A 12,437-nucleotide genomic window follows, 5' to 3' on the forward strand; every position below is an offset into this window, starting at 1 on the left:
GTTCCCACCTCCAAACTTCACTGTTTATTACACATTTATGGTTTGATTTCTTTGTATGTATGGATCACTTGGGTTGTTACCGACATCTGGTGAACATTTCATGTCATTAGCACCTCTAGTAATATATTTACTGAGAAAAATGGTGACTTGTTCAATACTTATTTTATCCGCTGTATTTTACAATTGAGAACATCTCTATTATTTTACTGGTGCAATGTATTCTGAGGTGATGACTTAGATGGGTAGTAGTCATGACTAAAAACACAAGGAGTTAAGGCTAATGACCAAAAAGGTCAAATGTATTGGTCCTTATGTTGTTATACACAATATACAAAATGTGATCGATTTGAGTTCATAATGAGTAATTGCTTAAATTTAACACAGGAAGCTTTGATTTGTTTTTAATAATAAACTTCATTTAACTGTTAAAGAATTACCTTTTTCATGGTTATACCTCACCGCCTTTCTTCTCACTTTACTTTGTATTTTCTAGAAACACGTTGATACAATTAATTTTATTCAACTTTGCTTGCGTGTTGAATTCCTTCATCCTGGGCRTGATGAGTTGTTCAGAAGCTGTAATATAATTGAGCTTGAGTCGGCAGAAAAAAACCTGCAATTGATTACTTAAAAGAAATAAAAATAAAAGTGAAACCAGGAGGGCKTCTTTTCAACATTTTGAATGAAGCCGGAGCACTGCAACCCATTTCTCTGCTCCTSGATCTGTAAATGGGCTGAAATGAATCTGTGTTTTTCTATGGCCCTCAGACCTCTTTTTCATCAAGGTTTTTCAAAGCGCAGATTTACATTCTCTCGGGTTTGCGGTTGCTATTTTAGAAACGTTTCTTTGGGGGGCACTCCTTGGCCTACCCTGGAGCACTCTTCACACACATAAATACAGAAAACCAWATACACCATGCCGCCTTTAACTCCTCCACCTGGAGCTTTAATGTTTATGCATGGATAACCTTGGGGCTTGGTTTGTTGTTCTCTCCCCTTATTCAACATTCACCGAAGTCTGCCTTTTTTCCACTTGTCTTGATTGCCCAAGAAACTTTTTTATTATTATTGTTTAATACTCTCCACTTGTTCAAARGGGAATAGGTGGTGAAAATGAAAATGAAAATTTAAGAACCATGCGGTTTTGAGACTACAGAATGTGCAGACACCTCCCAAAACCCTAACTGAATAAGGAAATCTGTATTATTACCTACGTACATGCTAATCCTAATAGGCATATGAGCACATATAACCCATGTTTCGTAATCTAAAGTAATAAAACTAAGAATGTGTAGTATGTTAATYCATCCATGGTTTTGTCAAGCCTTAAAAAGACAGGTTTATGCTTTGTAATTAATTAGCTGTGAACAGAGAATGTCAGTGATTTCCTAATGACTACAAAGAAGTGTTTACAGTGCAGTGAGACTGACTCCCTGCGATCCCTGGGGGATCTAACACAGTAGATACCAGGCACCAGGAATGTACAGTATTGTGAAATCATTTGGGAATATTTACCACCGGCAGAAGAAAAAAAGGAAAATAGAGGATGAACTAATCATATTGTCAGGGAAACAGTTTTATATCTAATAKGATWTTTCCTGATCTTATTGCAGAGATAAGTAGTTCAAACTGTTGTTGTGGTATAGTCTGGCCTCTATTTTCTGTTTACCATTAGACTGCCCACCCTTGTGACCTTTTGAGTCAGCGCATCTAGTTTTCCTGGAAGGCTTTCATCTTTGTCAGACAGCAACATCTGGCACTTAGTGCTTTTATTTGATAGTATAGTTGCTTAGTAACCCTGCAGAAACTGAGAGAGGAGCTGTTATGATAGCAGAGGGTAATTTCTGTACACTAAATTATGATAACTATTAAGTTTGATTGAACTTAGCTGACCCAAACATGGAAGGAATGCTAGTTTCAAAACATTAGGTTAATTTTTTCTAAGCTTTTGGTCTGGTAATCTGATAACTTCTGGTGTTAAAACATAAAGGGTTGAATTACTAAAATGAGTAAAATCTTGAAAGACATGTTAAAATCTGTACACCTGTAACTTGCAACAATAAAATGTTTTTTTACTATATATTTTCAGTAATGTTTTAGTGTTATTACTGTGAATTAGYGATGGGTAGTAACAACAGTAAAATTATAAAACTCACCTCTGTTTTTAGTCCATTCCACATAGTAGAAGTTAAGTATATTTCATGATTTATGAAAGGCATCGGTAAAACTGATCAATCACCAGTTAGATACTGTATTAGGAACACATTTGCCAGTATATATCCATAATATTTCCATTTTCTTAAAAAAATCCCAAAGTCAGTGTTGAAAACTTTAAAGCTTCTTTGGAAGCACTGATTTGGAAGCTTATATAAACCAGTGGACTCTTTCTGCTGTAGTGGCATGATTCCTTAATCCTGACTCGCTGATTAGATACTGCTCTCGCCTTGTAGAAATAGCTGAAAGCTGTCTAAGGTGCTGCTTTCTGTGCCAACTTGAATAAAATACACCAGAGCAATTCACTGAGAGACAAAACTGTCTGCTTTCATTTAGCTTTCAGTCCTACTGCTGCCAACTACCTGTCAACTGCGAGGTCATACGCTTATAGAAACATTCTGTCACAGAAGTGCAGGATTTGTTTTTTTGATTTTTTTTGAAACTGGACCCATCACTGGAAAATCTGTTCGGCTGAATGCTATCAGTTCGTTCCTYATAAGCCGTTTTCATTCACAAACACTGCAGATGTTCATGAGAACGCAGAGACAATTTGGTGCAGATGTTTTCCACAGTTGCTGTTTGCACCTGCACTTCACAGAGTGGTGGTTTCTGAGGGAGATAGGTTTCGTAAAGTTTAAGGAAGTGATAGTGGAGAAAAAATGTCGGCTCATACCAGGGAGAAATGGGTCTGGAAATCAATGTGATATTTTGTAGAACACTGTGAAAAGCAGATTTGGCCTCTTGCTGACTTTATGTATGAAAGTTTATTTCAAATGTACAAAGAGTATAAAGCAGCATACAAGTCATTTGGGGGAAAATGAAGTAGAAACTTTTACTAACACAAATATTTAGTTACTTGTGTTGATATCCTGGGCTTTAAGTAGATTTAAGAAGTTTAAATGAAAGCTGACAACATTTGGGTTGTTCTACATGGCAGTAATCAAAATCATTCACCTTAAATCAATGTAGATTTTAATGGCATCGGGAGTACCATGCTTGTACTAGTAGTTTGTAGTTTTTCAATAATTTGGGGTGTTTAATTACGTTAAAAATAAACTAGATCAAAAAAATTAGCTTAACAATGGAAAATGTTGCTTAAACTAGCTTGAAGCYTTCTCATCTGTGCAAGAAGGAAGGCAGTTACCAAGCAGGTATAAAAACATGTTGATTAAGACAAGAAATCACACCTTACTCATTTTTCCTAGTCATGTGTGTTTTTCAAATCTGGTTAGTGTATTAATCTGTCACTTACTGGAAAGTCATATGAACATGTTTGCAGAACAGATTCCCAGATTGTTTAGTATTTACTAAAAAGTAATAGCGCTTGATTTGTGTGAACTCTTAAACCAGTGAGGAGGAAATCAAGCTCTTTAACAATAAATTATTCCTGTGTTTTTTTTTTTACTTTACTTTATTTATTTTATTGTTATTATTTTCATGATATCATAAAATCAGGCTTGACTTACTCAGAAAAAATATTTATGGAAGGTCTGAGGGAATTATGAAGGGCAAAATTCTCACTGCTAATTTTACTTTAAATGGTCTGCCATCATATTATTCCTTTTTATAATTCCCCATTACTTTTTAAAGGAAAAGGTGTGCAGATTATTTATGTGCATACCCCCCCCCCACACACACACACACACACTTTTTATGGTGTTGACTGAATTATATTGCATAGCCTGTTCAAAGTAATGACTTGCATGTGTGGACTTTTTGAAACTTGGCTTTTGTTGGTGTTGTGCTCACTCTCATCCCATCCACTACACCCTGGTAGGGTTTAGTAGACAGAACAAGAGTGAGCAATGAACTGTCTATAATTTAATGTTTTTGTATTGTCTTGTAATAAGATTTAAGGTTTGCCCCTATTGTTTGCTGCATTGTGTGCGTACTGAAGTCATAGCCRTAGAAATAAACACTGTTTACATTCCTTTACTGTCAAAGCAGACGAATCTCTCAGAAACATGGTCTTTCCACAAAATAATGAAAACCAGGCCTTCTCCATCTGGCAGCAATGAGTCCCTGTATGCTTTCCACTTCAGCATCCATCGTCTTTTACATGTAGTGACACTGATTGTATTCATTAGGAAATTACATGGAGATAATTTAAGGGGTGTGGATATGATTAACTTCAAACGTCATGACTATTTTGTCAAATTAGCATTCAGTCTAATTAGCTGTTATTATTAGCTGCATAGTTTTAAAGATTGATCAGACAACAGAATTGATTGCAGCATGGAAATCTTGCTGCAAAATGTTGATTTTTAACCTTGATGCTTTTGCTGGATGGCAGGAGCATTGTGTTCAAACTTTTAATCAAACTAAAATGCACATATTTCATAAAAATGTGCTTCGTAACTCCAAATGTTGGCTTGATTTTTGCCCTGAAGTAAGCTTATCATTTAAATTGGACTTTTTTTCTATAGGCCAACAAAATACTGTTTGATCTGAGTAATGATATATGTTACTTTTTTAGGAGAAACTAAGGGCTTATACAATTTGCATGAAWTTTTTAATCTTATTTTCATTCAAAGAACAATTTAAATACATTAWCATGATAAATTATTTATACTGTATATATCATTTTACCTGTTTACTATAAAGCATCTCTTTCAGCAATCAAATTGTTGAATTTGTTAAATGACAACTCTTGGGTTATTGGCCATCTCACTACATTTTATAAGCATGTCTATTAGCTAACTACTTTTTCAATTAAACAGTTGATCCTAAAAAAAAACCTCTACAAATTGCAAATATCAATCATGCCTCATAAAGATATTTAAAGTGTCCAAAACGGAGCATTTAGTAACCACAGATTTAGCTGATGATTAACTTCAGACCCGGGCTTCTTGTCTCCATCCTTCCACATTAGTCTGCAATGTGACGTTTGTGGTTATRTGTTTGGAAACTTGGCCTAAGATTCAAAATTTAGTGATAAATCACATTAGACATGTTTTGTTAATGATAAAGATAGCTGGTTATAATTTAACTATATCTGGTTAAACATTTCTGTCAGTCTCTGTTCTCATGGCTGGTTACACACATGCTAACAGGATGTTTTGCACAGAACACGTGACTCGTGTTTTCACTCATGTTGCTCAGCAGATTCCTGCAGTCGGGTGCCAAAAATAAAGTTGTGTTGTTTGTATTAGTTGTCACTGAAACACATTTGCATTTCTTGTGCATCATATAATCATATTTATGCACAAATTAAAGTATATGTCTGGTTGGACTTTGTCCCAACAATGTAAAAATGTGTGACAGACGTTGGTTCTTAATCATTTCTTTGTTATTTAAGTCAAATAATGAGAGGATAACCTTTTTAATGCTTGGTTTAATGCTTTGCCATGAGCGCTTTTAAACAATAATGTAAGTGTTTCTGACGTGCAGCCATTTAATGAAGCATTTGCTTTATACACTTTGAAAACTTTGTCTCTTCAGCACATTCACACGTTGTCATCTGGCCCATTTAATTTTCTGTGCTAGRCRTAAAAAATAAAATAAAATCAGCAAGAAATCCGAAGCAAATGCTGCGAACGTTTGTGTTCTTACAACACAGCCCTGGATCATGTCTTGAATAGTCAAGTACTGAAGTGTCCTCTGATGAACCCAATTTTATATTTAAAGATCCATATTTCATACTCTTATCTCATCTGCATGTTGTCATGGACATACTCTTTTTATTCTGTGTTTACTTTTCTTTAGTTAAGAAAACATGTCAGAGTTATTTGTCTGCCATGTCAGATTATCTGCCTCCTTTTTTAGTTTTATTTTTAACAGGAAACACAGAGTAACTGAGTCTTTTTATAAGCTTAGATAACGTCAGGCCACCAAAGAACCAAGTTTTTTTTCTCTAATTGTCTGAGACTCAATCCATGTGTTCTTCCTTTGTAGATGAATATCATTCATTTCTACTTTTGTCAGTTAGTGCATTTAAATTTTTTTTGAACATCGAAATGAAATGTAAGTAAAACAACACAAAAAAATTCTAAAACAAAATTTTGAGTTTGCATTTTTCGTTATGACTGCCTGTATAAGTGATCAACTTGGGATTTTCAGGAAGTACAGATGGACAGTTTGTCCCAACTTCCAATTGGCTTAGTGTTTATGACAAGCTGCCTTCCTTCTTCCGCTGTCTTATCGGTCATCTGTCCTCTGATCAGCGCGGCACTTTGGTTGCATGCCAAGTGCGTCACAGTGAGCATCACAATGTCTGAAAATCACTGCAATTTGAAACAAAAATTAGAGGCCTTTTGAAGTATCAAGAGAAGCATTCAGTATTGCTTCAACCACATTATTTTAACATCTGTGACAGTTTTTATTTAACGTTACTCCTGCATGAKACACAACATAGCTGGAACTTTCTTTTATTGTTGATTTTCCAAATGAGGCCATGTGATTAGAACAAAYGCACATGCAGACTTTTTGCCCTTGCTCAATGTGTCCTTTTGTTCTGTGTGAAATCCTRTTCAAAATGAGTCTGAGCAGGTTAAATAGTTTTGAACTTTTTATGGCAGCACAACTCTCTGCTTTGTGAAGTTTTTTTTTTTCTTTCTCTTTACCAGAGAAAGAATTCCATCTCCTGCCGTGTGTTTTTCTAATCTGAGCTTCTCACTTCTATAATCTTGGTGCACAGAACAGCCRTTGGTTCGAGGGGCTTCATCTCTTACACTAACAGAGCTTTCCTTACAATATATAAACAGTGTTCGGGGGTTTAACACCCTCCACTAAAGAGAGGGATAACACCTGACACTAGCTTGTTCTCATTTTCCTAAGAGAGAACACTAGTAGGTGTTTAAAAGGCTTAATGTTTGGGTTTGAATTTGTTTTTTTTAGTTCATTTTAGATTTTTGATGTATTTAAGGGACAGTAATAAAGGCAGAAGGCTAATAGGTGATTTTTTTTATGACTGTCCTTTATAAACTAACAACTTTTTTATTATTTATGCATCTCTATTTCCTTCAAMTACTTTACAGTCTCGCACTGTTTTACACCAACGAGTATTCAAAATCAGTCTTTTATCAATGGCCTGTTAGCTAAACAGACATGCACATTTCTTTGTCTGCCAGAGCAGACTGTATGTCTGTCACAAAGATTTAAGACTATTCCCTCGAGAGTTTTACTTTGATATTCACATGAATGTGAATGGCTCACGATGAAGGAGATCTGGCTTTAAAAACGTGAGTTGTGGTGCAAATGGAGTCGACATTTGTGGTTTAATATCTCTACGTGTTGATTCAAAATATGGTGTAAATTTGCAGGATGGTGTAAAAATGACCCTCCACTGAAAGGTGAATGCAGACAGTGATGTGTGTGTGGTTTTTTGTGTGTGTGTGTGTGTGTGTGTGTGTACTTGTATTTGTTACTGTGTATACCATTTCTGAAATACACACCTACCTTGTCAAGACCAAAAACCTGTCCTAATGTGGTGGAACTCTCTTTTTGGGTTGGGGTTTATGTTTAGGTATGTACTGGGGGTTAGGTTTAGGGTTAGGTATATAGATACTAGGGTCAGGGTTAGGCAATAGAATCAAGAATCGTTTATTGTCATTCATACACAACATCAAGATGCAATGTAGAAYGAAATTTGTAGTTTAGAACATCCGTCCGGAGAAACACACACACATGACAGACACGGGGGAATGAATGTCCAGGGCCTTGCGCAACATAGTGCATTACCTTTGCAGTTTAGATTACACACACAGGAAGGATGAGTTTAAAAAAAAGCTTTGATCCTGTGTTTTATACAGAAACGCACGAGCATGCGCACAAAAAAAGCACTCTATGACAGGAGCAGATAAGCAGGGGGAGGGAAGGGGGAAGGGATGCAGAGGAGCTGGTGACATCCAGGGCAAAGTGCCGGGACAAAATTAGAGACCTTCAGAGTCCAACCAGCTGTTATCAGTCAGCACAGTTCACCAGAGGGTTTCTCTGTTACACCCCACGTGGCCTCCAGACCAGGTCCAGACTAGGGTTGGGTATAATCGTATTGTGTGTGATTAATCGTCAGAAAAACGTTAATCGATTAATTTTTTGGCACTTGACAATTAATACGATTAATGCCAACAGGTAGAATCCGCTCGCTGCTCCTCTCAGCTTCATATATGACGAACATTTTAAAAAAGTTCTGTAACTTATTTATCCATCAACACAATTTAAAATTTGATGTATAGCCTGAAGTCTGTAATTTTGACACAATTTGGAACAGATTTTTATGAAGAGCAAATCTTTCCCACTAAATTGGTCAAGTGACTATGAAATAAGGGTGTCCAGGGACTCCAGGGGATTAATCGTCAAATTAATCGTTATCGGCTAAAAACCACAATTAATCGTGATTTATTTTTTTGCCAATATTGCCCAACCCTAGCCCAGACACAGGTGGGGCTTGGGGGAAGGGAGGGGGTGAGGATCAAGGCTTCCTCCTCCACACATATCATCCAGGGAGTTTTATCAGCCTGTGAACAAGGTCACATTTGTGGGGATCCAATGATAGCAATAAATTATTTAGAGCAAACAGCAGACTTTTCCTCCATTGCTTTAAAGTCTTTACTGTGCCTCTGTGTTGCGAAAATGCCAATATTCCAGGTTCGTTACCATCTCGCCTCTCCCGTATGAACTTCACCCAGATGTTGCCTTTACTTCTCACGCCGCTGGGCTGCAGTCCTAGTCAGAACCGCATCCAGTTTGCGATTCAACTCTCCCATCATTTGAGTCTGTGCATTCACCATACGAGAGATTCCATACAGGGACACAGACAGCTTCTCATAGGCYCGGACTGCCGTCAGTGTCGTTCTCATTTTTCGATAAACCAGAACTCGTCCACAGCCGATCAGCAGGAATCCGATTATCATAGATCCAAATCCAAGTATAAAAACATCTTCAATGGAAAGAGGTGCCAGGCAGATCAGGTTGCCTCATATTCACCTCATGCTGAGCCTATTGTTAAAGAGTGATTTGTTTGGCACATTTGCCTGTCAGTGTGCCCCAGGGCAGCTGTGGCTACAATTGTACGTAGTTTGTCATCATCAGTGTGTGAATGTGTGTGTGCATGTGTAAATGTCTGCAGTGTAAAGCGTTTTGAGTGTCCTGGATGGATAGAAAGGCCCTATATAAGTACAGTCCATTTACCATTTGCCAAAAATAAAAAAAAGAATTCCTACCACGTCTATAATCCGACATCACTCCATGTTTATTTACATTTTGTGAAGAAGGAAGTTGCCCTCATTTTCTTCTTCAGAGGTTTTGATGTTGTTTCCTTTAGTGGTTCTTGGTGAAGCACCACCACAGGCAATGGGGTAAACTGGTTTTTCATAGGATTTAGTTCATTTGATGTAGTGCAGTGTGAAAGCAAACCACACCAGATGAAAATGTAAACAAATCTTGCAATTTAGATCTCCATTCGAACCGAGTCTACGAGACTATTGGGTGTGAAAGCAACCTTTTTAAATTAGGTAAGTTTTCTTTTTGTAAAGTAAGACGTTGGTGCGTCGTGAGTGTCTAAAGCAGTATCTTTTAATCATCATCATATTTATTTCACGGAGGTTTGCGTTTATGGATGAGCTTTATAATCCATAAGAACATGGGCTGCAATGCATCCTCGAACCTTCAATTTCCAAATGATAGAGGTACATGAGAATTCTCCTCGGACAACAGATATGTATTTTACATCAACAGAGCTTCCACAGTTTGAAGGACTTGCAGATGTGTTGGAGTGACTTCAGGCCTCCATCTAGCATACTGTAACAGCTTGGGAAGTTCTTACCAGCTCGGAAAACATCTTGAAAACCTTCACAGCTCTTGGCAGTGCTTATTTGGTTTACAGAAGGCTTTTGAGATGTTTTTATTTTGGTGTTTTAGTACAAATAATTTTTCAAAATTTTGAAAATTATTAGGAGGAAGAACATTGCGTTCTTTTCCAAAGTGAGAAATYAACACTATTTGGCACAAGTGTGCCATGAATTACACCATTTCTGGCTACTGTAAAAACAAATGGGCAATTTTATTCTTATTTTTTTCATGATATTCATCAATTTGTTTTACGGAAGCGGTGTCCAATCTCCAGGATTACAGAAAATTGCTTGGAACATTTTATTCCACTGCTGCCAATCAAGAATATCACAAACTGTTCCAAACACAATATCCAGAAAAATAAACATCCACCAAAAACACTTTTCTGTTTGAGGATACTGTAACACTTGGAGGACCTAATAATCAGGGTGTAATTTGGTCTAGTTGGGATTATATTAAAGAAACAAGTGTCTGTGTGGTTTCATAAATGTGTTTTTCTTTTTCTCTGTCTCACTCTAGCTGCCTCTGAGGGGAGAGTTAACGGCGGGGAGGATTTCTTTCAGAAGGTGAGTGTGTAGTCTGCTCTTGGCTTACATTTTGCTTTGTCTTTGGTTTGTGTTCAGACTGACTGAGGAGCACTTTTCTCCTGGTAAGTGAGCAGCTGTCAGGTGCTCGTCCACTCGCTTCTAATTACACATCCAAACAAATAAAAAACAAAGGAACTTCACTGACGTTAAAACACCTCCAGGACTCTGGTACCAAAACACAGCTGACATAACACTTGTGCTCTTTCTCACTTGCATAATGTACCATGACTTACTGATTATAAATGGAGTTTAGAGGGATGTTAAACACGGGTCCAATCAGAATGCAGTTTCTTTTTTTAAATTTAGATATTTTATTCTACACTGTTGTTTCTTATAGATTCGAGGATTAAAAACAAAGCGTTTAACAAATACAATTTTTGTTCTTATGATCATTCAATTTTGCCTTATTTTTTTCGCCCTGTTATAGTTGGCAATATAAGCATTCAGCATTAATAACTGTTTGATCGTTTGAACAGCACTGTTCAAACGATCTGACCCAACCACTCGTTTTTTATGTTTTCAAGAACTCTAGTTTAAATTATTTTATTTTTTGTTCTTTTAATTGGTCTTTTTAGACTGGGCACTTCAGGGTTCCTGATGTGTTTTTTTTTTTATTTTTTGTAGCTTTCTTCAGAAAGGACAGTGATCATTTTGAAAAGAAGCCTAAACTTGAGAAGTTTTATTGTCTGTATGTTACRAGAGATTAAAGACAGACACAGACAGAAACATTGTCCTCCGTCTTTGGTAGTGGATGATAATGTCAATTTATTTAATTAGCACAGAAAATATCTAAAGTTGACCAAAATGCTTCACAATTCAGCCAAATGAACAGATAAAACAATTCAAAACACAGAAATGTTAAAAAAATAAGTTCAATTAATATAAAATACAGAAATGCAACATAGAAACATTGGCTCTAAAATAATCAAATGCTACCCTAATCAAAAGCCAGTCTTATGCTTAGACTTAAACGTTTCAATGGTCTCAGCAGTCCAAATACAAAAAGATAAACCATTCCACAGGTTTGGTGCAGAAACTGCAAAAGCCCTAGCCTGGTAAAAACCAGCCCCTTGTTCTTTGCTTTGCTCCGTACAGAGGGTCTGGACTCTCGGCTATTGAGAAGCAATTTTTTTCTGGAGGCATGTAYTCTGTTGAAGTTTAAAACAATTGGACCTGATTTACCCAATTGCTAACGGTAGGCTGCTACGTATATAGTGCATCAGCTAGACCGTGGAGGAGGCTAACCGGAAATTACGTAAACAACCCTACTGAGATGAGAGAAGTGCCGAGCGAGACGACTGTAAATGAGAGCTGCAGGCTTTGTCAGGCAAATTTAGTTTCATTTGGAAGCATTAGCAACACGGACTGGCTTCATTCACTTCCTCCACTGCCATTGCTAAACTACAAGTTGACACTGCGCAGAAAATTGACGTCGTTCAGAACACCTCCTTCTGTTTGCTGATTGGCCCAGGTAAAATTCTACAGAAGAAATCCTTGTCTATGGGAGAAATCCCAGATGGAGCAGTAAAGGGAAACTAGAATGTAGCGGAACTGTGTGGGAAGGCAAGGGCCAGGCTACAAAAGCCCGGTCACCTCTGAATTTTAGCTTAAATCTAGGAACATCAGAGAAACTGGCTGGATAACCAAAGTGCTCTGACCGGAATGTGGATGTTAGGGAGATCACAAAGATACGATGGAGTAGACTTTAGAACTTTAAAAGTAAGCAGTAAGTCTTAAAATCTACCCTAAAGTGAACAGGAAGCCAGAACTGGAGACCTGTTTATGTTTTTTTTTTTTTTTTTTTGTACCTGTTAAAAGACCAGCTGCTGCATTCTGACAACTTGTAAG

General features: G+C 37.0%; 1 protein-coding gene across 2 annotated transcripts in view; it reads left to right on the forward strand.

Moving 5' to 3' along the window:
• The window catches only part of bicc1a (BicC family RNA binding protein 1a), a 65,473-nt gene that overhangs the window by 7,682 nt on the left and 45,354 nt on the right, over positions 1 to 12,437 (forward strand). For both annotated transcript variants that reach the window (XM_014001434.1, XM_014001443.1), the window contains exon 2: positions 10,522 to 10,568. In XM_014001434.1, coding sequence (XP_013856888.1) covers positions 10,522 to 10,568 — 47 coding nt within the window. The remainder of the gene's footprint in view (positions 1 to 10,521; positions 10,569 to 12,437) is intronic.

This window comes from Austrofundulus limnaeus, unplaced genomic scaffold (assembly GCF_001266775.1).
Source record: "Austrofundulus limnaeus strain Quisiro unplaced genomic scaffold, Austrofundulus_limnaeus-1.0 Scaffold0, whole genome shotgun sequence".
NCBI classification, from domain to species: domain Eukaryota; kingdom Metazoa; phylum Chordata; class Actinopteri; order Cyprinodontiformes; family Rivulidae; genus Austrofundulus; species Austrofundulus limnaeus.